Source organism: Podarcis tiliguerta, assembly GCF_965153285.1.
Source record: "Podarcis tiliguerta genome assembly, chromosome: 1".
Taxonomy (NCBI): domain Eukaryota; kingdom Metazoa; phylum Chordata; class Lepidosauria; order Squamata; family Lacertidae; genus Podarcis; species Podarcis tiliguerta.
The window spans coordinates 27,576,552-27,604,509 of NC_139534.1; the positions used below are offsets into that span (position 1 = coordinate 27,576,552).

The 27,958-nt window shown below is 43.0% G+C and overlaps 1 protein-coding gene across 1 annotated transcript in view; it reads left to right on the forward strand.

Annotated features, from left to right (window-relative positions):
• LRP2 (LDL receptor related protein 2) overlaps positions 1–27,958 on the forward strand; it is a 144,549-nt gene that overhangs the window by 114,849 nt on the left and 1,742 nt on the right. Inside the window, 22 exon segments of the mRNA XM_083404211.1 lie at positions 34–162; positions 1,869–1,988; positions 2,855–2,971; positions 4,059–4,175; positions 5,049–5,186; positions 6,421–6,543; positions 7,709–7,837; positions 8,515–8,646; positions 9,531–9,662; positions 12,224–12,367; positions 12,990–13,155; positions 14,358–14,486; positions 15,698–15,918; positions 17,016–17,192; positions 18,800–18,919; positions 19,015–19,105; positions 20,390–20,457; positions 20,612–20,732; positions 21,695–21,824; positions 24,267–24,377; positions 25,424–25,507; positions 26,419–26,490. Coding sequence (XP_083260337.1) covers positions 34–162; positions 1,869–1,988; positions 2,855–2,971; positions 4,059–4,175; positions 5,049–5,186; positions 6,421–6,543; positions 7,709–7,837; positions 8,515–8,646; positions 9,531–9,662; positions 12,224–12,367; positions 12,990–13,155; positions 14,358–14,486; positions 15,698–15,918; positions 17,016–17,192; positions 18,800–18,919; positions 19,015–19,105; positions 20,390–20,457; positions 20,612–20,732; positions 21,695–21,824; positions 24,267–24,377; positions 25,424–25,507; positions 26,419–26,490 — 2,771 coding nt within the window.

Here is a 27,958-nt window from a genome sequence, read left to right on the forward strand (position 1 = left end):
GTATTCAAATGTTGACTCTTCCTTTTATTTCAGTGGGCCCTGCCTATCGTTGTGATAACCACACAGAATTCAGCTGTAGAACAAATTACCGTTGCATCCCGTTCTGGGCTGTATGCAATGGTCATAATGATTGCAGAGACAACAGCGATGAACAAGGCTGCGGTACGTTTTTGGCCTGCAAAATGTACCTGTAAAATCATTGTGTACTTCAGACGCTGTTCAAGATGTGAAGCAGTGGCAATGACCTTGGCCAAAATTCCATGCACTTGCATTTATACCTGCTTCACAAATTAGGCCGCAAATGAAGGTGCAATGAAAACCCTGTTAGCAGCATGTCACTCTAATTGATGCTTGTCATTTGATGTAACCTTGGAGGTCACTTACTATAATTACAGTCTTGGCTATAGCTGATGTGAATGTCTTGAGTTATCTGAAGCAGTTTTTCGGTCACTGGGTCACACTGTCCAGGCAATCAGTGTTATGGGAAGTGAATGACAAGTGAATTCACACTTGTGAATGGGAAGTGTTTTCTGCATTATTACCATTGCTGTCTTTTCTTTGAACTTCATTGGAAGCATCCATGATGGTTGCACTTAGAGGTGAAAGGATAGGTAGATTTAAACTAAATAAAGTTTCCCTTTTAGTTAAATCAAACCATTATACCACCTCTTGTTGCATCCGTTTTGGATGCTTCAAAGGCATCAGAAGAAGGAAAAACAGTAATCATAGCAATGCAGCAAAGCCTTCCCTGTTAAATAGGTGCACATTCTGCTTCATAGCTGACAAGGCTCAGATATGTTTTCATGGTCAGCTTGCAACAGTTCATAATGCTTTGTCTGGGAGACAAATTTGCTTCCCACTCACCCCATGCTTGTTAGCTGTTGCCTTCACCTGTAGTTTAAGCCTCCTGGATTTGCTGTTGCCATCGTTATTTCTTCTCCTTCAGTGGTATATATTTTGCTTTTGGCCATCTTTAATGTGGTGTTTGCGGATGAATGCTGCAGGTAGCTAGACACTAGCTGTATTTGCATGTCACACCAAAACATGGCTTGGTGAGATATGCAAGAACTGGAAGGACAAGCCTCAAGACTAATAAGTTTCATTTCCCTATCTCCTTTCCCTGCACTGCTAGGAGGAGGATTCTGACAGTGTTTGCTTTTTGTGTTCCTGAATCTCAGTTTGTTGTGTGGTCCAGAGATTGTGGTTTGTCTATAATTGTGGTCAGTTTAAACAGTTTAAGCCTCGTAATCCAAGGTTTGAAGATGGCTTGTTTTTAAACTGAAAGTTAAATAAATGCTGCTAAAGTAAGCCTTCTTGCTTCACCGGGGCAGGGGCTGAAACTCATGGCAGCACCTTCCTCCTTTTGTGCATTTTACTAAACCATGGTTTAGTGTGACAAGAAAATGCAGCCAAAAGCTGAGTTGTGCTTGGCAATTGTTTCCAAAATCTAGGTGGTATTCTTTACAGCTTCTTCAGCACTTTTTTTTAAATCATTTATTATGATAAGATGTGGTGATTGAGAGATTTGATCAGCCGAGTATACTGAAGGTATACTCAGCCTGGAGGATGATTTTCTAATTTTGGGAAGTCAAAGTCTTCCACTTTTGTGATAGTTATATCATGCATTGCAGTGAAAAGCACTCTGTTTACCTTTTGCAAAAGCTAGACACAGAGAGAATACTTGGATTATGGGAAGCTTTTTCTCCTCTTCCACAAAGTATATATGTTAAGAAGCAGCTTTGAAAACCTATCTAAATTGCTTGACATTTCATTGTACCACGTCTGCTGTACCTGTTTTCATATTTGAGAATAGCATGTTAGTCTGTGCTGGTGTATTGACAAATATAAACTCTGTATGTGTGTTGCAGAGGAGATTACTTGCGATCCTTTGGGAGATTTCCGCTGTGATAACCATCGCTGTATCCCACTGCGGTGGAAGTGTGATGGAGATAATGACTGTGGAGATGAATCTGATGAACAAAACTGCAGTAAGATATTTCCTTCCTTTCCGACTATTGATAGCCTTGCAGCCAAAGGCTGCCTGTTTGAATGGTGCATTTTGCATTAAGTTTGACATGAGGTGCATGTTAAATGTTTAAAAATCTTCATGCTTGTACAGTTTTCTCAGGATCAAGGTATGAAGTGAAGTATCACTGGTGGATATTGCTTCATTGTGGGAATCTAGGATTCACCCGTAACATTTAATGGATACCTTTAGGTAGGCATGTGTGTGAAGTTTCACTGCTTACCTATCAGTTGTTGGCTGTTGTTTTTAAAAAAACCATAATATAAAATCACTCATTACAGAAACAAAACAAATGCTGCTCTAACTTAGGGTAGGTATAGATATATAGTGGTTGTTTCAGCCCTGTGTTCCCCAAGCTTGTGTCTCCAGCTGTTCTTGGACTACAACTCCCATCATCCCTAGCTAGCAAGACCAGTAGTCAAGGATGATGGGAATTGTAGGGGGGGATAACAGCTGGAGACCCAAATTTGGGAAACACTGTTTAAGCATATTGCTAAAAATAGCCATCCCTGTGACAAGTAATTCCCCTTGCAAAATCCATTTCACAAAATCCACCTAAGCAGTAAATAATAAATTCACTGGGCAATCCTCAACACACAAAAGATAATGAGATGTAATGCCAAGGAGATGACATTTCCAACATTGAAACTGTTATTTTATACTCTTACGTACCAGTTCTGTTAACTAGAATTCGGCAAGGATAGCTTAATCAAACTCTTAGCCTCCACTGGGAGTGGATAAATGGGCGCAGGGCTGAGTTGCTTGTGAAACATCTTAGCATAAAAACACACCCCGTGTTTCATGTATGCTGCATCTCTTTATTGCAAGGTCCCCGTGAGTGCACAGAAAGTGAATATCGGTGTGACAACCTGCATTGCATTCCTTCTCGGTGGATATGCGACCACGACAATGACTGTGAGGACAATTCAGATGAACGAGACTGTGGTGGGTATTGCAATTTGAGCATGTTTATTTGTTTGTTTTAATTCAGCTTGTCTTTCAAGGCATGTTGCCCTCACTTTTACAAATAAAATTTCAAAACACACAATTCCGTAAAAATGGGCATATAAATCATGAAAATACCACAGTTCTTTGAAAAAACAGTAATGACCAGGCAGTATGTATTTCCCTGGGGATAGAATTTGAAACATGTTGGGGTCACCACCAAAAAGCCCTGTCTGTGGTCCTAAAGGATTATGCAATAAATTTAATGTCATATTGAAAATATTGTCATGGAATTCTACTCAATATTGATCCAGAGTATAACTCCAATGTATAGTTAGCAGAGTAAAAACTTAAGTTCATTGCAGGAGTCTCAAAAAATGGACTAGAGGCAATTGTATTTCATCCAGCAGAGCTTTACTGCTACTGAAGGCAAAAGAGCATAATGGTCACTAATCCACTACATTCAGCATTGGCACTGTCCATAAGAAATCCAGTTGCAGCAGACTTAACTTACAATAACTTATAATAAGACTAAACCTTAACACTAAGCATACTATGTACAGAACACCACACCAGAAGAAAAAGAGATAGAAAGAGAAAGTGAAACTCAGGCTCCTTCTGGCCTTACTTTTATAGTCAACATGACAGAAAAGATAACCAGTTTAAGCCAGCTGTACTCAGCCAGCATGGTGTAGTGGTTAAGAGCGGTGGACTCGTAATCTGGTGAACCCGATTCGCTTCCCCGCTCCTCCACATGCAGCTGCTGGGTGACCTTGGGCTAGTCACACTTCTCTGAAGTCTCTCAGCCCCACTCACCTCACAGAGTGTCTGTTGTGGGGGAGGAAGGGAAAGGAGATTGTTAGCTGCTTTGAGACTCCTTAAAGGGAGTGAAAGGCAGAAATAACCCAAACATCATGAACCTTCTGCTTGTTTGCTTCACACAGAGAAGCTTCCTGAACCCTCTTGAATTCATTAGAATAGGAAAGATCTCTACGCATCACTAAGAAATTCAGACTGACAAATATGACATTACAAAAGCACTTTTTGTAAAAGAGCCATTTTGACGCCAGTCTACTTTACTTTGTAGAGCTAAGGACCTGCCACCCAGGTTATTTCCAGTGCGACAGTGGGCATTGCATTGCAGAACGTTTCCGATGTGATGGAAGTGCCGATTGCTTGGATTTCTCTGATGAAGCAACTTGCCGTGAGTGCCTAGATCTGGAGCAGAAACTTACTGAAATCCCTTATGAGCCTCTCCTTTCTGTGGGGCGGGAGAAATGAAACATCCTAGTATTTCTCTTCTTCTGCCGTTAGAAAGATTCCAAGAAACGCTGAATGCTCCCAAACAGAGCTTAAATAATGATACAGGGTTGTACCCAACTAAGATATACAGTGGTACCTCGGGTTAAGTACTTAATGCGTTCCGGAGGTCCGTTCTTGACCTGAAACTGTTCTTAACCTGAAGCACCACTTTAGCTAATGGGGCCTCCTGCTTCTGCCACGCTGCCAGAGCACGATTTCTGTTCTCCTCCTGAAGCAAAGTTCTTAACCCGAGGTAATATTTCTGGGTTAGTGGAGTCTGTAACCTGAAGCGTATGTAACCTGAAGCATATGTAACCTGAGGTACCACTGTATACAGATTGGACCCATTGAAATTAACAGGCATGCCTAAGTCCATTAATTGAAATGGGTCAGAGACTGGTAACTTGTAACTTGCTGCCTCCTGAACTGTTTTTGCTGTGTCAGCAGCACCAAAGTGACCTCTCCGGGCTGCAAGCCTGGGCAGTGTGTATGGAGATCATGGGCTATTCAGACGACAGAACTCACCTCTTGGCCTCACTGATGTGGTCCAAAGGGAAGCAGAGCAATATGTTTGACACCAGCTTGGCTGCAGAAGTTGCCAGAAGGAGACATAACAGGCACCATCCAATCATCTTAGGGATTTCACTCTGGATTTGTGTAGGGTTTATTTACTCCTTCTCCCGAAGATGCCCCACAAAGCAGTGGGTACAGGTCTGCATAGTATTATGAGGACAAGTAGATTGTGATATTAAAAGAAGGCGTTTCTGTTTTCCAGCTACCCGCTATCCTAATGGCTCGTACTGCCCACGCACAATGTTTGAGTGCAGAAACCATGTATGCATTCAGCCATACTGGAAGTGTGACGGTGATGACGACTGTGGAGATGGCTCAGACGAAGAACTTAACTTATGCTGTAAGCTAGAGGAAAAAATTGTAAAGCCTGAATCGACCCCACCTTGAACCCCGCCCCCTACATCTCTCTTAGCGCATGCCAAAGGGCTGGGCATATCCAGCTGGATGCGTTTGAAACAAAGGCTCTTGGTACCCAATTGCTGCGCCATGTCAAAAGATCATTTTGAAATTCCCCTTGGCTTTCAAAAGCAGTTTGTTATGTGGTATGGTGGGCTGCCCAAAGAGAAACACAAGCCTTTAGGATTCTGGCCTGTACCTTTCTTACAGAAACTTCAGTGCATGTCTAAAGTCCTAACACAGCCAGTGAAATGCAGTCTGTTTCCCCTTTGGAAACTCTAAATGTTTCGGGGCCAGGAGAACCTCACAGAGTTTGCCTATCTTGTGACTGGTTCAGTGGGGCCAATGTGGGTGTAAAGGAACATGATTATTATACAGTGGTGCCCCGCAAGACGAATGCCTCACAAGATGGAAAACCCGCTAGACGAAAGGGTTTTCCGTTTTGGAGGTGCTTCGCAGGATGAATTTGCTATGGGCTTGCTTCGCAAGACGAAAATGCCTTGCGATTCCTGGGTTTTCCCCCCCCTCCCCCCCTTTTCCCCAAGCCCCTAAGCCGCTTAACAGCTGTTCGCTAAGCCGCTTAACAGCTGATCTAAGCCGCTTAACAGCTGATCTAAGCCGCTTATCAGCTGATCTAAGCCGCTAATAGCCTTTTAGCAGCTAATCCCTTAAACCTTTAATAGCTGCTAATAGCCTTTTAGCAGCTAATCCGCTAATCCCTTAAACCTTTAATAGTCGCTAAACCGCTAATAGCGCTACTCCGCTAATGGGCTTGCTTCGCAAGACGAAAAAAACCACAAGACGAAGAGACTCGCGGAACGGATTCTTTTCGTCTTGCGAGGCACCACTGTATTTGGCCTTTTAGCTAGAATTCAGAGATCAGGAATGAGCTCTGGACCCGTGTATTTGTGTTAACACACATCATTTTACATTAGCCAGATGATATCAAGAGAACCAAGGTACCAAAAGAGAGATGGGAGGAACTCTGGGAGAGTGCAGGATCTTTCAGTCCTTTTGCCCTGATGAAGGCCAGTGTAACACTGGCATTGGTTTAAACATCACAACAAATCATTATAGTTTAGGATTGCTGCCTGGCATTTTGATCACCTTTTAAAATAAGCTTTTATATTTGTATCCTATAAACCAAGTTAGAAATCACTGGCCTGTTTTATTTTCAGTGGATATTGCGTGTGAACAACCGTTCCGTTTTCGCTGTGGGAACAACCGCTGCATCTACAGCCATGAGCTGTGCAACCAAAAGGACGACTGTGGAGATGGAAGCGATGAGAAAGAAGAGCACTGTAGGTCTATCAGTGTGCATAACATTCAGGAATTAAGAGATGAATGTGCCTAAAGATGATCGACAGTAATTCTAGGTTAAGGCTGCTCTTAGATCCTACTGTTTTTAATGTTTAATCACAAACATGTTAGCTAGATAAAAAGGAACATGCAGTGGCTTGTATTTTTCAAGAAATATGTCATTATTCCCCAATTACAGTGGTACCTTGGGTTAAGAACAGCGAAGTAGGTGTTTTGGTTTGTGAACTTTGCCTTGGAAGCAGAACATGTTCCGCTTCCTGTTGAGTGTAAATTTAGTCCCCTGCTGCTATGGGAAAGCACACCTTGGTTTAAGAACGGACTTCCGGAACGAATTAAGTTTGTAAACCAAGGTACCACTGTATTCATTACCAGTAGTATGAATATACTGTAGACCTTTATAGCCATGAATGAAACATGGCCTCATCCATACTGTCATTCAGTGTGGCTAGTACCTCCATGAATTCTCCGTTGTCTATATGAAATTCTCCTCTGGTTCACTACTTTCTCATACTTTCCACTCCCTCAGTGTGGGTTTTCTCATAACCTCTAATTTTCTGAGTATCCCTGATACGATAAAAAAATCTGGATCAAAGGAGGGGAAAGTGTGGGAAGGCAGTGATTTCAGATACAGACATTATAGATGTGTGTGATATGAATAAGTAAGCTACAGGGATGCTGTTGAAGTTCTGTAAGCTGAGCTCTGAGAGAGGAACTGAAACGAAAGACAAGCTTTGACAGCGCCTGGATTCTTTATTGGCTCAGATTAAATCTAAGACGGGGAAGAATTGCCTGATTCTCAGGCTAACAGATGCTTTGCAAAGGCTTTGTAAGCCAGGGATCGGGGGTGGGGGGGCTTTAGCAGCCAGAGACTGAGCACACTCTGAGCTCTGGCAGCATGCGTGCTCTTCAGCCTAACAGTAAATCAAGCCCAACTCTGGAATTTCCCTGTGAGTGTCTCTCAAGACTGGACAGGTAGCTTTAACGGTATTGGAAAGACAAAAGCTGAGGTGTGTGTGGGAGCCCACCACAGGGGACCGGGCCAAGTTGCCCTAACACAGTTTGTATAGCAACGTCTGCAATATGCATGCTATAAAACAGGATATATGTTTGTGTGAGGAGCTATGTGTGTGCATTATCTTCATGCAGGCAGAGAACCCACTCCTAAGCCTTGCACTACTGAGGAATTCAAATGTGGCAATGGAAACTGCATCCCACTACACTACGTATGTGATAATTATGACGATTGCGGGGACCACTTTGATGAATTAGGCTGCAGTAAGTACCACAGTAGCTTGCACTGAGTTCAAACTGTACGTTTGTTATGGGGAGGAAAACCAATGTTGAGGCGAGAGCTTTGCGTGTGCCCATGTTATTGGGAAATGTTGAGAAATCCTCAGGAACAGAATAAATCCTGGAATGCAAACCCAGCCTTCTTCCTCCCCCAGTCCTCTGTACTTGATACCTGATGTGCGTGCCTCCCTCGCTCCCTACACCTTCTCATCTGTTTCCATCCCTCTTCTTGGATGTTTGCTGCAGTGATGATCCTAATGTATCTGAAGGGCTGGGTGAGCCCCTTCCATCCACAACACAACTCAAAGAACATGTGAGCTAAAGCCCACATGATCCCACAGAAGAAAAGGATGCCGGCAGCATCCCTACATTACTGGCATATTTTGCTTAGGCCAGCTGTGAAGGAGGAGAGGTCCTATCGGACTCTATTTGTAAAGAATTTTAAACAGCGGAGGAAATCAGGCCCTCGGAATATTCCTTCATAGTTCAAAACAACAACAAAAAACAAAAAGCCAGCAACCTTCAAGAGATTTCAGGAGTTCAGTAGATGCATTTTGAGGATCTGAATCTTTTTTTATTATTTTTATTGAGGACCAGAGGTGAGGGAGAAATTGGTTCAGTTTCTCATTAAAATGCAACCTATGTTTTGTTTTGTTCTTTAGATTCTGGAACGGGTAGGACCTGTGCTGAAAATATCTGTGAACACAACTGTACCAACTTAAGCGAAGGGGGATTTATATGTACCTGCAGACCTGGATACAGCCCCAGTGAACTGAACAGAAATACCTGTGATGGTACCTTTCATCTTGAAATAGAGTTCTATCTCCAAATTGCTCAGCTTTAATAAACTCTCTCATCATTTTCATTATGGCACTGATAAAACATTCTGTGCCAGCTCTCTAAGCATTTCATCACACTGAGATGTTTTGTTTATTTATGTGGAATCCTATTTTTCTCATGGCATTTAGGTGCAGGTTCCTAAAACATTTTAGATAACTTAACCACCTTCCTGTCTTGGATCTCATTGTTTTTCTCTCTCCCTTGTGTTGCTCTTTGGAGCCTAACCAAAGTTAGGGTGATACTTCTCTGTGTGATGGATTGCTGGTGTAGGTTTCTTCTTCAAACCTGTGAAGACTCATTTTCTTTGGAATGGCTACTGTAGTTTCTCACTGAAAAGCAGTGTCTGCTTGCAGAGTGCATTGGATTGGATCCAAAGAACAATGAATGGAATAAAATGTCTGTGCACATACGTCTTTACAGGCTCGCGCTGTATGGCTACCGCTGCTGTCATTATTCTTAATGTTGCGTTATGCACAAAAAGATAAAACAGGTTCCATTCTTGTAAGCTCATAGTCTGAATATTCATAAAATGAGGGAGAGAAAAGAGGAAGGGGAAGAAAATTGGAATGGACCATGGTAAAAAGAAAAAAGGGAAATAGAAAAGGCAAGAGAGAGAAAATGAGTTGCATATTGGGCAGGGATGGACCCAGAACTTGGGTGCCTGGGCTTAAAAAAGAAAAGGACCTGAGCAAAGCAAGGGAGACAAGAAAGAGAGTCAAGAGAAGCTAAAGAGGCCTATTCCTGTGATAAAAAGAGAGATACATCATATAGGCCTTTGCTGCGACAACAAGGCAGTTATTTTGTCATTAAGTTCATAACACTTTCTCTTTGCCTTCAGATATTGACGAGTGTGAGATCTTTGGAACATGCCCCCAGATTTGTAAGAATTCCAAAGGAAGCTACGAGTGTTTCTGTGCAGAGGGTTTCAGATCTGTTGGGGATCAGCAGGGAGACCAGTGTGCTGCCAGTGGTAAGCTCAGCCAGCATTTCCATTAGAGCCAAATTAAATTAAAACTAAGCACCATGAACTGTCTTCAGAAACAAATCTTTCTTATTTTCTTGGCCACCATGCTGCATTGCATTGCTGTCTGTTGTCTTCTGCTCGCTTCTTCCCAACTCATTTGTGTAGAATCATGATTGTAAGGCTCAGTAAAACCATTTGACTGCTGGTATGCCGCTGAATCTGAAAACAAACCAGATCTTATCTGTGACATCTTCAGTGTCCTGTCTCTTGCCCTCACAGATAGCCTTGCACATTTCCAGAGAACAAAAGGGCTGTTCATGATGTAGCTGGTTGTCATCAAGAGAATATTAGCTGTAGTAATTTCTCTAAAGGCAGATTATATTGATATAAATCAAAGACACTTTGCTGACAGACTGTCATGTATGGTCCATGGACTATAAAAAATAAAATAAAATAATTGTCCAGTAGCACCTTGGAGACCAACTAAGTTTTTTCTTGGTATAAGCTTTTGTGTGCATGCACACTTCTTCAGATACAGATGAAGTGTGCATGCACACGAAAGCTTATATATATATATATCTCAAATGCGTCAAACAAACATGGTACCTACCTGAATATAGGTTCATGGACTGTGGAGCATAGATAGAAAAAAGATAAACCCTTTATAAGACCAGTCAATTGAATTCCATCATAAAAGAGAGTCAGCGGAGAATGTATTTGTATGACCGCATGAAGGGTTAAATCAGGCATGTCCAAAGTCGGTTTCGGGGGCCTAATCCGGCCCACTGGTCGATTTAATCCAGCCTCTGTGGCAGTATATGTCCTGGGGTTAAAATCCTAAAAAAAAAAAACACCTCAGCAACTTCAATCCTTAAAAAAGCTCAACAGCTTTGGTCAGCCCTCGTGCATGTTCACTTCATCAAATCTGGCCCTCTTTGAAAAAAGTTTGGGCACCCTTGGGTCAATCTGTGGATGGGGCAGGGTTGTACATGTAAGCCCCACCCCAAATGTCTCCCCCTCCCCTCAGTTGCTTTTCAGATTGTCACACTGTTTAGTGTGAAGGTCTGAAGAGGGTTTTCAAGGGAGAAGGTGCTGAGAAATTGAAATACTTTATTGTCACTTGTACAACTTGTATACAGTGAAATTACACGAGCACCCCCCACTCAGCTCTCTTAGTCTTAATTCCCCTCGTTTACTGACACCCACCCACCAAACCCGAATGCCAGTTGCCCTGTTGTTATCTTTTCATTCAGCAGCCTAACAGCCCATGGATAAAAGCTGTTCTTTACCCTGTTGGTGCAACTAATCATGCTTCTATATCTTCTGCCTGAAGGCAGGAGATCAAGAAAGTGCCGGCCAGAGTGTGAATCATCCCCGAGAATGATTCGTTCATACTCCCCGTGAGTAGCAGGAACCCTGGTTTGTGAGGGTTCTTGATCATGGGGCAAGTTTCTAAGCACGTTCAATCAAAGCAGGCTTAAAAACCTTCTGCTCTTCATTCTGATCATGTAAGGATCTGAAGAGCAGCCCATGCTTCTTGGGTAGGACTTGAGTGTATGTTCCTCCTCTGGCCATGGTTTAACCCTTTGTAAGTTTAGGTGAATGCCAAAACAAAGCTAGTGAATCTCTTGAGTGATAGAATTTGAGGAGGTGGAATCTTGCCTCGAACGAAGAGAAGAAAAGGAAGCAGAGGTAGACAAGTTAACACGCATGATAAATAGTGTGTTAGAACAGATTATTTTTTTTATAACTTCTCCATCCAGGTTATTTTTATATCTTTTCCGCCCAGAATTGCAATCAAGAAAAATCAGAAGGCTTATATAGCTAGTCCGTTAAGACTCACACAAGGGATTTTTCATAATTGATTAAAAAGATAATTTAGGAAAGAAAATGCTTAGAAGCACACCCCAGGAAACACAAAAATGATGCCAAAAAACCCAGCTTAAAAACCAGGAAAGAGGGGGGAAATGCTGCCCTGATCTACAATACTACTAAAATAAATAAACAGTTAACAGGAATTCAACTGGTGTCTCAAAGATCACAATATAGGTGCCAGCCAGCCATTCCTTAGAGGGTATTCTACCGTCAGGACATCACTCAAAAAATGCCCTGTCCATGGTGCCCTTTTTTTTTAGCATCTTCATGCCGTGTGGCAAGGTACTTTTGAAACTGAGGCAACTTTTGAAAGCTGTTTGTGTTACTGTACAGGGGACTGCTATTCTAAGATAAAACGGGTCATCCAATTTCATTAGGTCTGCATGAGTGACTGATATAAAAACAATGTTTTGGATCCTGACACCCTTCACCTTTGAAGAAGGTTTGAAGAAACTTGCTACCAAATATAACTCTGGGATAGCAAGGATTTAAAATCCATAGCAAGGGAAACATCGAATATTTGCAGAACAGCCTCTAAATTTTACAGTCCAAAGTGGTCCAAGAGTTTCAGAAAATTTTTTTTCTTCAAAATGGAAGCAGAAACTTTGACACATCAGTTATTTACCCTGAATTCCCTGATGGAAATAATTGCTAAACACAAGAGTGACAAAATGTATTAACTGTCTTTTCAGGTAACCCACCAATATTACTCCTGCCTGACAACGTCCGCATTCGAAGGTATAATATGTCATCTGAGCAGTATTCTGATTATATTGAAAATGAGGAGCACATCCAAGCCATAGACTATCACTGGGATCCTGAGGGGATAGGTCTCAGTGAGTATATTTGATTATTTATTTATTTTTACAACTATCCTTCAGCTAACTAAAAAAGAAGGTTCTTTTTTTTATCTGGCCTCGGGAACAAAAGTAATGGGTGGAATTCAACAGTACGCTAATTGGGGTATGCTAGCAGAGACTGAGGCCCACTTGTGCAACAGGACTTTATCCCCTCTCTTTCCCCTGCATGTCCCCTTCCATGCCCCCCCCAAGCCTGGGTTTTCCCCTAACCCTCCAGAGCAGATTTAGGGGGCACACATGAGAAGGGGAGGGATGGAAAGGCCTGTTATGCGAGCTGACCTTGTTCCTTACACACAGCAACTTTGTTAATTAAATATTTTGAGGGGATTCAACTTCACATATAACCATCTCCCTGTTACCTGTTTCTGAGTCTCCTCTCTGGAATAAAGTTATTGGGTCTCTAGGGTGTTATGGGGTTCCCCTCATTAAAAGTGCCCATTTTAGGTGCTAGTCAGAATTTGGATCAATTCACTTATATTTTGCCTTATATCTACAACAGAAGCACTGAGTGATCTTAGGGGTCCGATCTTGACCTGAGTAAATGATGAATTGTTTCTAATGGCAGAAAAAAGGAAAGTGATCTCTGAACTTTCCACAGGTGTCATATACTACAGCATTATGGGGCGTGGTTCAGAGTTTGGTTCCATCAAACGTGCCTATATCCCCACATTTGAAAGCAGCGGAAATAATCCCGTGAAAGAAGTTGACTTGAACCTGAGATACCTGGTCAGTCCCGTTGGTTTAGCTGTGGATTGGGTTGGGAGGTAAGAGCAAAAACTGAATAAAAATGGTTCAGAAAACCTTATTCATCTTCAAACACACACACACATATATGAATGAATGTTTTTCCCCAGCCTGGTAACCACCAGATGTTGGGACTACAATACCCATCATCCTTGAGCTTTAGCAATGCAGCTTGGGGCTGATGGGAATTGGAGTCAAAGGTCAGGCTGGAAGAGCTTGATAATAGAGTAACCTTTTTGGTTAAAAGTCTTGGACTCATTCAAAACATATATGTCCCAACCATCAGTGCAGGTGCTCATCTAGGGTACTCTACCTGTTTTGAAACAATGAAGGATTGATTTCTGACCTTTAGCTTCTTTTAATTATTTCTTTTAATGCCCTTTTCTTCAGTGCTAGGGAACCACTAATTAAACATTTCCAAGACCTCAAGAGGTTGCCGCGTTGGGCAACCCATGTGCACTTTACTAGGTGTACGGCATCAAGCATGAGAAACTTGAAGCCATGGCCAAAAGGAAGAGTCAGGAGCACAACTCCACCCCCCCCCCATGCATCTAAATGGCAGCACATTTGGAATTTGCCATCTTTTTTCTTTAACCCCCTACTATGCCAAATTCACACAAAAAGGTGCCACATTAAAAAAGCAGTGACTTTTTGATGAAAAGGAGCACAGCTTCAGCTTAAAATCAAACACAGCACTCCTGAATTAGCACTCCTGAGTTCTTTCCTTTGAAATTGGGCCATTGTGACATCAGATGATTGACAGATGAACCAGTCTGTACCCACAAGTGGTCTGCAGGGAGGAGAATCCCATCAATCAGATCCTATTTCCCACATCTGCATTAGATCTGATATCTCTTCCAGATCTAATATCAGTTCTTTTGTGAGCTCCAGAAACCAGGTTTTGAATCCCAACAATGTAATTTAATGAGTGAAACAACTTTAGCTTATGAAGTGGGACTTCTCCCTGCCTACCCAAATTTGTTCCAGGGGACTGAGAGGGAAACACAGAGCAAATAGGGGAATTAGAACAAGGGGATTTACATCTCTCACACAGCAACCATAAACTTGTGTGCATTGTATCACATTTATTTGGCATTTTCTCTGAATTTTTCGCATTTTACTACTGAATATTTTTTAAAGGCCTTTCCCATACACTGTAGTTGATGTTGACAAAACACACAGTTCATTTTTTCTTTAAAAAAAATGATTGGATCTCAACTAGGCACCTTTACTGGACTGATTCTGGGACAAATCGAATAGAGGTGGCAAAGCTTGATGGGAGATACCGAAAGTGGCTTGTCTACTCTTCGCTGGACCAACCAGCAGCTATTGCTGTCAACCCCAAACTTGGGTAAGCATTTTGGCAGCTTAAAGCATGAATATAAACGAAAGGAGATGCTGCATGAACTGTCTAAAATGTCTAATGAATAGGAAATATCTAATGCACCATAATATCTATATTCTATATGTTACCTGAAATACTTTGAATAACTAACAGAGGTTGCGATGGGCAAATGTCACAAGACTTCTCGTGGTTATTGTTATGTCACGACTGGAAGCAGAGACAGACCTCAGTAAAGCGGGGCAGATGGTTTCCCTCCCCTCTGTTGTTGGGACCCTTGTGCTGAATTCTGCTGTTTTGTCTTTACGACTGAACTGATAAATAACTAAAGTCACCACTTACACTCCAATTACATATAACAAGCAGTACATCAGTTCAGGGTTAACTGTGTTGCACAATAATTGTTTTAGCGCAGCTGATAGCTTTCTCATCAGCAGATGGTCGTAAAAACGGGCATAAAAAGCAAGCAGCATGCAAACAAACAAACAAAATAGGCCACAATAAACCCTTACATTGTGGGAAAGTTTCAGAAGCAAATCATCCTCATATTGATGTGCATTAGTAGCTTTTTACTTCGCCTAGGTATTGGGCTCCATTGTATGTGCATTGGCAAAGTCCACATAGCTTAGAAACAGCAAGCATAATTAGTGTCTGTCTGAGTTATTGGTGCCAATCTCCTCTGATGGGAGTCACTGTTATCATTTTTAAGGGAATATTTATCAATGTAACATGAAATAGCACATTGTAAAGAAATAGTTTAGCAGGGAATTAATGGTGGAAAACACAAAAGAGAGAAAAAGAGAATGGTTCTTAGAAACAAAAAATAATTTCATGGCGCAACAGAGAGGCAATACTTTGGATATTTTGCTGTGAAAACCATTGTCTTGATTTTAGGTACATCGTAATCTCTCAATCTTACTTACAAGGTTGCAGAAAGGATAAAAGAGACAAAGAAATACTGTAGAAATAATCAATAAAATGAAATGCAGCAAGTACAGATAAACAGAGCCGTGTGCACACAATATGAAATAAAGTTGGATAGCTACAAAAGGACTCTGGAGCATATTTCTCTGAGGGAAAAAGTGGTCAGCCATGAACTGCCAAGTTCCTACCAACCTGATTCTCATTTCATGGAGATTTCTCTCTTTTTCTGCATAGTGTTTGTGTGCTTTGCTATGTTGTATCTTACCATCTAAAAATGCCGATTCTGCTTTCCTCAGGCTAATGTATTGGACTGACTGGGGAAGGCAACCCAAAATCGAAAGTGCCTGGATGGATGGGCAACAGAGGCAGACATTAGTCTTTGAAGACCTTGGCTGGCCAACTGGCCTTTCAGTTGATTATTTGAACAATGACAGACTCTACTGGAGTGATATGAAGGAAAACCTAATTGAATCAATGAGATTTGATGGAACAGACAGGAAGACTGTTCTGCATGGACGTATGTATATGAACACGGACTGAGGCAATTTTAATCCAAGTTTCCCCCAAGATACTTGGGAGACTATGGTGGCAGGTGGCTGGGGGCAGGGTGGTTATTATTGATGAAGTGAGGGACAAGGGACTTGAACTATTACTCAAATTTTCAAGTGGCCTTCTGTGTCATAGCCAGCTCAGTGCCACCACACTTGACAACACCACTCCCTAACCATTAGTGCTTTTGGTTCAACCAATGCCAGTACCAATAACTTCTAGTAAAGGTCTGGACAGGAAACAGAGAAGTTTTTTTTGGGGGGGAAGGTCTCTCCACTGAGGGAAAGTTGCCAAAGGAGGTGAGGTGTTGAAGGAAATGAGGTATTAGTAGTAGTGAAAATTGGGGATAGAAAGCAGGGGTATAAGAAGGGAAAGCTTTTATATAAGGAGGAAGTGAATGTGAAAGGAACAAGGGAGGAGGGATGAATGAAACATGCAGTTTGCAGTGAGTGTATGGGAACAGGTCCAAGTTGAACATGGAAAGGAGAATATGAGAAGAAATGGCAGGAGATGGGTAAAACACCTCCAGAGCATACAGCAATGCGCCCAGAGCAAATGTCTGCATTTATCTTGAGGAAAGTTAAGCTGTGCAATCTCTTGCCGCAAGCAAAATGCTGCAACAAATAATTCAGCAATTTTCAAAGATGGATTACAATTCAGTAGAAAAGTATGTCAGTAATTACCTGCAGATTATGCCAAGCTCTACTTCTGTTTGCCACCATTTTGTTTGCCTCGGTAATTTTCAGCCAGAGTAGAAAGTCTGAGAACCCCTGCAATGGTATAGATTTGGCAAGTAGTGCAGATTCCTGTGCTCTTTTCATTTGTGAAGGAAAAACCTGAAGTCTTTTTGAAAGTACTTCGGGTTTACTTGTGAAATTCCCACAGGTCACTGTGATTTTGCTTCCAAAGCATGCATTAATCGCCACTAGAAGGAAATCTTAGAAAATGGCCCTAATATGATGTGGTGGAAGGTATACTTTGGTTTCATGAATGTTCATTAGACCACAACAACATTGCTCTCCTTTTGCATGTTAACTTAACCTGCTATTTTATTTCACCGAATAGTTAGCAGCCCATACAGCCTTGATGTCTTCGAGGGTCACATATACTGGATATCTAAGGAAAGAGGGGAAGTCTGGAAAGAAGACAAATTTGGGAAAGGAGAGAAAGTAAAAATGCTGACTATAAACCCTTGGCTTACTCAAGTCCGTATCTATCACCAGCATAGATGCAATCAGTCAGGTAATGGCCAGCCTTGTATAGTGCATCATCTATGAATCTTTGCTTTTTTAAAATATTTATATTTTATTAAGGTGATTTCAATTAAAAGAAATAAAGTGATACAGAAAAAAGAAGGAAAAGTGCGAAGGAGCAAACAACAAAGATACAGACAAAAGTGAAAATATGCAGAAAAAAAGCATACATTCTTGTATACATTGGTATAGTTTTATTGCCCTAGTGCTTATGTAAATGTTAATAGCCTACAACAACTCTCCACGCATGATATTGGTGTTTCTGAAAGCATAGAACTGGTGCTAGCCAGAGTCCTCATCGAGTGAGCTGTTGAATAAGCCTTTCTGGTTGAACTGTGAATTAAGCCTTCTTCCTTTTCGTGTTTCCACTGTACACAATTTTCTCCCCTTTGTGATATGGTGTTGTTATGGTTCTTCATGGCACAAACGGAGAATAGGAAGGAGAGGTGGAGTTCAATAAAGGAGGGGCTATTTTCTCTGGGTGAGGCACTTCTGTTTCTCCTGTGGCCCCTGGAAAGCTGCCCACGTTGGAATGCGGCCCTTCAGATGAGAGAGATTCCACATGCCCAAAAGAGAAGGTTGTTACTGTCCATTTTAAGAATTTCTGATCACCTGTCTGGGGAGAAAGGGCAAGGCGGGGAATTGGCCTCTGCCCATAAAATGAATGATGGGCATGGTTGAATACTGAGCACACATCTGCATGGACAGAGACTTCCCACCTTGTGCAGCACCATTTTGGAAGGGTGCTCTTCATACAAAGCTTCTCGCGATTCAATCATTAGACCAATAACTGGAAGAAAATAATGGCATCGTATTTCTTAAAACATCCAAGAAAGCTGGTTGTGAGCCAGAGAGGAAGCATGTTGTTCCCATTTTATTACCGCAATATATCATTTGCACATCATGCTCATCTCATGGCAGAGGCAGTAATGAATTCACCTGCCTGCCTCCATCGCCCATCTCAGGCATGGGCTATGTTGTAGCTGCCCTTGCCATTTGGGGCTCTGTAGGGGAGGACAGGAAATAGCATGTATTAGGAGTGTAGTTAAAACAGCAAGACACTACCTGAGGTGTATGCCATGGATAGAAATGGGGCAAAACACTCAAGGTGCCCTTCAGACACGTTAATCATGTAGTGCCTGCTTCTGTCCCAGGAGGTTGGCACCAACTTAATTCTTCTAGGAAACTAGGCTTGCCGGGTGCTCCCTGTTCCTTTCTCTTCCCCTCTTATGCAGCCGTCCTTCCCTTCTTATGAGCTTTGTAACTTAACTACGGTTTGCATTTTGACTGCCTGTGTTTTCACTAACCACTGTTAGTGAAGTATCTGTTTCTGGTCATGGCTGCAAACTGTGGCTTGGCGCTAACTGCGAATGACAGAAACACCAGTGCAGAGATAACATGACCGATTGGTTCAGAAACTGACAGGGAGGGAGAATGTCTTCATGAGAGGGGGAGGGACAAGTCTGCAAGCCTATGGAGCAGCACTGTGTCTCCACTGAGTCTACAGCTTCCATATTCCCAACCTATTGTCTGGTTGGAAGGATCCCATTAGCTCTTCTAAAAGATCTTCAGGTGTGTCTTTGTTTATCATTACAGTGTCCAATCCATGCAAGGATGTCTGCAGCCACCTCTGCTTGCTGAGACCTGGAGGATACACCTGTGCCTGCCCACAAGGAGCTCGTTTTGTGGAAGGCAGTTCGACAGAGTGCGATGCAGGTACCGAAATGGTGGAAATAATTGGAGATTGATAAGGTGCTTTATGTTTTGCAGAGTACATAAAGACTATTAACACATGCTCTCCATTTTTATAGCCATTGAATCTCCTCCTACGATGCCTCCTGCCTGTAGGTGCATGTATGGAGGGACATGCTACATTGATGAAAGTGGGCTTCCTAAATGCAAGTAAGTTTATATGGAAGGGCCAGGTGAGATATGTAGCACATGAAGATCTGCTCATCATCAAAGTCTGCAAGCGAAAAGAGATGCTCGTTACAAAATTTCCCTACCCTGCCTTTCTTCAATATGCACTCAAGACGACTCGCGAACAATGTACACCAGTCACATACTTGCACCCTTCTGACACATGAACAGCATTAGTCTGATGGGCTAGCTATATGCATACATGCCGCATAATGCTTCCTCCATGGGAACAGGAACCCTGGTCAGCCAGAGCTTCTGTGTATTTGGAATTCTATTGGGTGCCCATTAACAAAGTCCTCTCTGCAGATTCCATCACCGCAGAGGGAACCCCATGCATCTACGTATGCTCAGACTGGTCCCGATCTTGCATTGGCCAGGGCGCATCATGGCCCACATGTATGTCAGTGGCATAGGGAGCAGGTCTAGTCAGTGCTTTCTTGATAGCCTCTTCTTGTATTCAGTGCTCATGGGTACCGAAAACCAGAATCAATGAGCATCAGCCCCACTGATGAGCTGTATCCATTGCTGGGTTGTGCCATTTCAAGCTGCAGGTGAAAGGGGTGTGTGGAATGTTTGAATGCTTCCTCATCCCACAGCACACATTCAAAACTAACACATTGGGGCGAAAGCTGTAGGGTACCCTTTTCTAGCTTTGAATTTGCATGGAGTAAATGATATGAGGGGAAGCAGTCTGAAATGGTACAGCCCAAGAACAGATCCCTCAACTCAAAAGAGGCTTTTGCTCATTGTAGCTCTTAAGACCTCATTCTAAAGGTGTTTGTAAAGCTGAATATCTGCTGCCTCTGAAATGGGGAAACGGCAAGCAAAGACGCTTCCTTAAAGATGGACAATTTTAAATGCAGCAAGGTTTTTATTTTTAAGAAAAAGGGTCAGAGGACAAGTTGCTCAGATGCCTTTTCTACCAATTAAAGGAATATCTCTTAAGAACAGCAAAAAAGAAACACACACTTAGGTTCAGCTGAGCCTGTAGGGGCCACTGATACTCCACTGAAACAAAATCTTCTTTAATGTTTACAAAGCCGAATTTTTTCATTTGTGACTCAGCATTCCTACATGCTCATTTCCATGCTCATTTCCAAGTAAACAGTCAGCAGAGGTGTGTGTGTGTGCTCCCATTGAAACATGTAATTACTAAGGAATGAGTTTGAAAAACCATGCCATGCCGATTTACCTCACAGAGGGCAATAAATAGAGCCAATGTTTTAGTACTCAATTCCAGTTAGGCATCTCGCTTCCCTTTTACAGATGTCCGTATGGCTATACTGGAAATTACTGCGAAGCAGGATTGTCGAGGGGTGTGCCTCCCGGGACAAGTAAGCTTTGAACTATACTTTTATCCAGAATAACCAAGCACAGGCCTGAAAACATTTGCATGAGAGAGCCAGTCTATAAGTTATTCTCGAGGCAGTGTTGACATCTGAGCGGTATCTTCCGTATCGTTCGCTTACCCTTTGTCTTCTCTGGTAGCAGCAGTGGCCGTGTTGTTGACCATCATTCTGACGATCATCATTGGATCTCTGGCTGTGGGAGGCTTTTTAAATTACAGACGGACGGGCTCTCTCTTACCTTCGCTTCCCAAATTTCCAAGGTAGGTATTGCAAGGTCTAAATGTCTCAATATATTGCTGTTGTACACATTAAAGGTGTTAAAAGTGGTTCACGGTGGCCTCTGCTAATAACAAGCAACAGAACCATACATGTTTCGAAGCATCATTTCCTGCAGCTGCAAGTCCTATATATATGCTTACCTGTAAGTCCCACCATGTTCAGTGTGGTTCACTTGCAAGAAAAATATGCTTAGAGTTGCTTTGAATTGGAGGAAGAGCAAGAATTTATTGACACTCTTAGAAACATGAAGTCACAGTAGACACAACTTTTTGTGTATTTTCTGGTTCATGTCTCTGGGATTTCAGATTTAGCTACTGATACCTTGTGAGTGCTGGACTCCAGTGCCTAGATTGCTTTCCACTTGTCTCTGCATACCCATAATCAATAGCACTGTCCTTCACAAAGTCTTTGTTGAAAACTGACGGCGTCATCCAGCTGTCGCTTAGCTGCTCATCCCGGATAACAAATAAAGAAGTTTTTAGTTATGTTGGCTATCTGCCACGTCTTTGTAGAGCCCCATTTGCCCTTCCAATACATACCCAGACGTTCTTCATGACTCAGCTTATAGAAGGGACAGAGCAAGAAACATGGGTACAGCGGCTGTCTGTGTTCAAGATTGGAGGTGCCCTGTGCAGCTTTTGCAGTGAACCCATATATCTTGCCATATCAACAAATCCACACTTTTCCAGCCCTTACCCCTGAGGACATTTGGCTCACAGTAGAGATATGTTTAAGTGTCTCAGTTTAAGTAGCAATAGAGTGTTAGAAATGCTTTTCTTCAAGAAATAGTTTGACTTTCCTTTTTTTAATCATATGAGTTATTATTATCACATCAGTTCCCAACAATTAAAACTTGATTTAAAAAAGACACGATGAGAAACTAATGTTTATTAAACCATCTTCTGCTTGGTGTTGTTTTTTTAAAATGTTCTTATTTTCAAAGCCTAAGCATTCTTGTAAAATCCACGGAAAATGGGAGTGGGGTAACATTCCGCCCTGGAGCTGATGTGACCATGGACATTGGTGGGGCTGGCTTTGGAGCGGAATCTGCTATTGACAGAGCAATGCAAATGGTAAGAATTCCCTCCCCCCTTTCCCATATGAAGTGTCTCATTTTGCCCTCTCACCGTAGTATTGTGATGGGGAAATGCTTTACCTACCAAAAATGGGCGTACAGTACTTTGTAAAACGAGGGTCACACTTCCAGAACAATCCTAGCTATTGGTGCATATTTCCCCCAATCCAAACATTTAGAGAAATTTAGCTTACTCCATCCTTTCCCCCCGGGCTGAGTGTTTGCAAGGTTGCTAGGTCACGTGCCTGAGCTGAAAGGGGTTTGGAGTAGGTGTAAGTCTCTCCTTGGGACGCAGGTGGCACTGTGGGTAAAACCTCAGCGCCTGGGACTTGCCGATCGCATGGTCGGCAGTTCGAATCCCCGCAGCGGGGTGCGCTCCCGTCGTTCGGTCCCAGCGCCTGCCAACCTAGCAGTTCGAAAGCACCCCCGGGTGCAAGTAGATAAATAGGTACCACTTTATAGCGGGAAGGTAAACAGCGTTCCTTGTGCTGCGCTGGCTCGCCAGATGCAGCTTGTCACGCTGGCCACGTGACCCGGAAGTGTCTGCGGACAGCGCTGGCTCCCGGCCTATAGAGTGAGATGAGCGCACAACCCTAGAGTCTGGCAAGGCTGGCCCATACGGGCAGGGGTACCTTTACCTTTACCTAAGTCTCTCCTTGCTCCCATGATTTCCCTGCCACACCACTTTTGGCATAAGTAACACTGACTTGAGTTCCACCAGCTAAACCAGGGTGCAGAACTTATGCTGGCATATCTCCAGTTCAGCCAGGGTGAGAACTGAAAAGCAGCTTAGGCCCTCTGAGCCCAGAAAGCCTCAGATCCACTGGATCCAAACTGTCTCACCCTGGTAGATCTTGGATTTGAACCACCCTGTTTGCATGAACTTCTCTTGCACACGTTCAGTTGAAATAAATGTGTGTATTTAAGAGCCAGTTGTGTTTTCAGAGGCGGTTGTGCTGTCTCTGAATATTATATCGAAGATCCCGTAACTATGCCAAAAATCGCACCAGCAAATTCTCTACACGTGGAGTTGTTGGGAAATGTTGTACACTGGAATTCTTGTTGATTGGGAAACTGTAGGAGGGCTTGCACACCCACACACCCACACACACACACACCCCACCTGACCCTAGAATTCATTTCCAGACAAATATAGGATATAGTAAATATTATTTTTCCAGTGCAGTTTGCTCCAGGCCACAGTGGAATTGACATTACTATCAATTGGCACTATTGAGGTTTCACATCCTAAAATGCATTGCCTTTCAGCCTCCTTGTGCAGGCTGATCTTCTGCCATTGAGAGGAAAAACAGACTCTGGCTCTCCTCTGTCCATTTCTGTTCCTTCAAAACAGGAAGGCAGCTGGCTGTGCCTTTGTCAGAGAGCAGTTTCATGCCCTGCCTTTTCTGCCTCATAGGCCCTGAGGAAGAGAGTTCAGTTCCCTCTTTTTCCATAATTTTCTTGCCAGCTTTTAGACGGCACGTTTGCAATGTTCTTATTGTTAGTTCCTTAAAATGGGGGTTTTGCCGTATTCACCTAGGAGGTGAATCTCCTCCATTGTCAGATACTCATTTGAAGTTTCAGCCTACCCTTCCATATGCCAACTAACCTTCTGTCCTCAAGGAGAACATAAATTCCCAGTGTAAAACAAAGACTAATGCACATGGCCTCCAAAAGTAGTCATTTTCCCACCATGAAAAATAAATAAATCCTCCTGTTTTTCATTAATTAGCTGATTCTTTTGGGGTTTTTTTGAACCCAAGAGAGGGAGCTTGCAGCCTTCCAGTGATGGTTGGACTCCGAAGCCCACCAGCCCCAGCCAGCACAGGATGATGGGAGTTGTAGTCCAACCATATCTGGAGGGCCACAGGTTCCCGCATCCCTGCTCTACAGTGTGGTATCTATTTGGAAATTATGGTTTTGGAGGTATTTTCTTGCAATATGTTTGATTTGTAGAACCTTGCCTTCTGTTGTATGGCATTTTTTAGTGACTGATGGGAAAATATTTTTATTTTTACCAGCTGAAATGATTTATGTAGCATCATCCTTCAGCCACACTTAGGAGAATTGGCTTGGTTTGATACTCTCATACACTATTCGTTTCATATGTCACTGGAAACAATAATGTATAGTAAATTCCATGCTGGGTTGAATACATTCTAGAGCATATAATGCTTATATTTTGGTTGTTTCTTTTTAAAAGAGAGAGAATATTTATCCCAGAAGAATTAAAATTACATGGAATTCTTACGTTACTGTTACATTTTGCTTTAAGAATTTATAAAATTAATGGGTGGTATTCAGCTATATTTTACTCAGTGGAGACCCAGTGAAATTAATGACCATGACTAGGTTGGGTTCATTAATTCCACTCTGCTTAAAACTTACTTGAAAACCACACAATATTATTTGGAAGTGAGCATCTCACTGTTGTTCTCAGAATGAAAACTTTGCTGTTGAAACTGGGAAGCAGCCAATCACATTTGAGAACCCGATGTATGCGACGAAAGACGGAGGAGCTGGGGACATGAACGTAGCCCCTCCCACACAAGTAAGGGACAAACATAATAGGTGGTCTTTAATATTTCCTAGCCTATTAACCATTTGATACTGCTTACGCCAATCTTCCTTTTTCGGAAAGTACATCTGTAGGGTTGAAGATGTTTGAGAGCAATGCAGGCAGCCCAAGACAGCAGTAGGGCCTGCTCTGCTCAGATTGTCTGATTTCACACACACGCACACACAGCCCAACGGACACCATCTTTTCCTGTGAGGAGAAGGAGGAAGAGAACAAGGGAGGCAGGCAGAGAAGACACCAAGGGGCTCCTTCAATTAAACTGCCGCCTCCTTCCCAACCTTGGTATCCCAGAGCAAGCTAGTCAGTAAATCGCACAATTCAAAGCTGGAGTTAGTGAAACACAATCTTCACAGACTTGGCTGAGTTTCAGGCCTAGTGGAACACAGCAGCTCATGCCCTGTAGGTCCCCTACTCCGTGAAATCTGTTGCCAAGACTAAAGGTCTCTGCCTCCCAGCAGCCATATTTATTTCTCCTGCTTTCCAGAGTTTCTTGCAAGCAATCGGAGATTGTGCCTGTGTAGCGCTAATCTCACCTCCTCCCTCTTCATGCCTTTCCTGGTTCTGGGAGACCAGTGAGGAGAGGAGCTTGTCACAACAGCAGCAGCAGCAGCAGCAGCAGGAGACACCTGTGCCTCTTCACCAGCCTGACTCATATCTCCCTCTTGACCTTCCTCTTCCTACTCTCCTGCTTCAGCATCTGCCTCTGCCCCCTTATTCTTGACTTCCCTCTGCCACAGACTCTCCCTGCTCACTAAGCCCTGTTACTTCTTCATCTTCCAACACCTCCTCCTCCCAGCCTTCTCCCTCTTCTCTCCATGATCACTCCCTTGGTGGTTCCCCAGCTCTGTGTCCAACCAGTCCATGACACCTGGTCAATGTCACATTTTATATTATTTGCTTTAGTATTTTTTTAAAAAACCACCTTGAGTGCTTTGGCAGGCAGCTTGTATATAAATGCACCAAGAAACTAAATCGCTCGCATGCTTTTGCTGTTTTCTCAAACACTTTTGTGTCAACAGGTAACAGCTTCCAGCAGCGAAGGGAATGCCACGCCATTATCTCCCAGTGCTCCTCAGCCTCCTGCAAGTACAGATGCAGCACCGGTAATAGAAGGCTGTTCCGGCAAAATGTGCCAGGATTGAATATGGGGAATGAGGCATCCTGCTTAGTAGAGCCCTTGGATGTCAAGTGTGCCATACAGCACTTGATTCATGAATGTGGGATATCCAATCCATACTCCGAGCCAGACCCATTGAAATCAATGGCGTCAGTAGCTTAAGTGCATTGATTACAAAGGGTCTGCTCTAATTATTGCTTCATTGGATATCAGCCAGTAATATTTGCCTTCCATGATACTGCATATAATTTAGATACGCACCAAGAATGCTTTGTTTACCAAAACTAAAGGTAGTCATCCCTTGTAAATATCTGCATCTTTTATGCCTGTTTATTTCTCTTCTTGCCCTCTTGTGTTTCACTTAATGCACACAGGAGAGCCAGTGTGGTGTAGTGGTTAAGAGCGATAGACTCGTAATCTGGGGAACTGGGTTCGCTTCCCCGCTCCTTCACATGCAGCTTCTGGGTGACCTTGGGCCAGTCACACTTCTTGAAGTCTCTATGCCCCACTCACCTCACAGAGTGTTTGTTGTGGGGGAGGAAGGGAAAGGAGAATGTTAGCCGCCTTGAGACTCCTTCGGGTAGTGATAAAGCGGGATATCAAATCCAAACTCTTCTTCTTCTTCTCTTCTTTGGCCTGGTTCAGATCTGGTAACTAAAAGTTGTGCCTGTTTAACTCCGCCATGCATCTGTTTTAGTCTTTCTTCTCTCCACCTTTGCCTCAGTCTGTGCTGCAGGAACAGCGATGATCATCCTTGACATTTGGTTAAACCAGGTGCTAAATAGTCAGACTTTTTTAATTTCTTGGAATAGTTCCGATTTTCAGCTTGTGTTTGTTGAATCACCATTGATCTAAAAATAAGTGCAAAGTCTCAAACTTATTTTTTTACACTTCCAGGAGTCAAAGTGGAGCTTCTTTAAAAGAAAACTGAAGCAGGGTACTAACTTTGAAAATCCAATCTATTCAGAGGTAAAGTCAATTTGCTCAAATTCATTATTGGCACACACAAAAAAGGCAGTGCTGGATGACATCTGTCTGTCTGTCGCTTGGTCTGTCATTATGACAGATGGTTTAAAACGTAAAACTGGCATGGACCACTAAAATGCTGGTGAATGGGTAATGAACTTGGGAGACATCTATATTGCAACAGTGCTCTCACATCAGCTTTAAGATCTCAGTTCTTTCATTGATGATAACCTGGGCCTGGCACAAGGACAACCAACCTTTTCTGATTAGAAGCCATTTTTTGAAGGGCATGGACCCTTCCGTAAATGCCATGCATATGAACATGAACCTCACCATGACAGTGGTAGGATTTGGGCTCCCAGGCCTTAGCCCAACACATCTTCCACTGGAATCAAGTGCTAAGAAGTAGGTCAGGTTCTCTGGGGACCTCAATTCAGCAGGGATGCCCTCTGCTGCTCTGCTCTCTTTCTCAAGCAGTGTGTACTCTGGAATGTGTAAGATAGAAGAATTCTGGGCATAGCAGAAAGGATTTCTGTATGTCCTGTAAGATTGTTCGATATGAGACTACAGGCAGAGATCAATTGGGGGGGGGGCCTCCGTTCCTGACTCCCATGTGCGTCGGCAGAGCTTGCATAAGCCCCCCCCCCCCCCCGATTCCACTCTGTTTTTGAGCCACTTCTGGATCGGCAGCAACAAGCATGTGAATGATGTGCTCCTCAATCAGAGGCACATAAAGTGTTCGCTGCTGGTACATATGTACTGATCAGTTTTGTGGCAATACATTCCACAAGAGGAAGGAAGGAAGACTGGAGATTACAAAGAGTAGAATGTGCATGTGTCGATATACGAGATACATAACTTGAGTCACAAAGGAAGAGGAGAGGGAGCATGAGACGGGAATTAAAGCACTGTGGTCACTACTAGGTCTCCCTGACACACCATTCACTGCAGATGAGGAGGCCCCTCCCCAAGCTTCAATTCTCCTGCTGCACCCCCTTTCTGAAGGTCTTCAGTTTCTCTTCCCCCCACAAAGAGAACGCTGTTTTTCTCCTCCACAAGCCTGGAACTGCCTCTGACAACAAAGTCAGCGTCACCATCTCTTAGCCTAATCTACTTCACAGGGCTCTTGTGAGGATTAAGTGGGGAGGTGGGGAACCATGTCCACCGCCTTGAGATCCTTGGAGCAGCGGTTCTCAACCTGTGGGTCCCCAGATGTTGTTGGACTGCAACTCCCATCCCTGAGCTTTGGCCTTGCTAGCTAGGGGTGATGGGAGTTGTAGTTCAACAACATCTGGGGGCACACAGGTTGAGAAAGGCTGCCTTGGAGGATAAATAAAATTCTCAATCCGCCTTCAGATCCTTCCTCAGTACCCACCATGCTTGTGAAGCCTTTGCCACAGGCCCCTAGTTCCCATGCCCAGGTGTAACAGAGCCTGTAACTAAGTCTATGTATTAGTGACTTGCTGCTTGC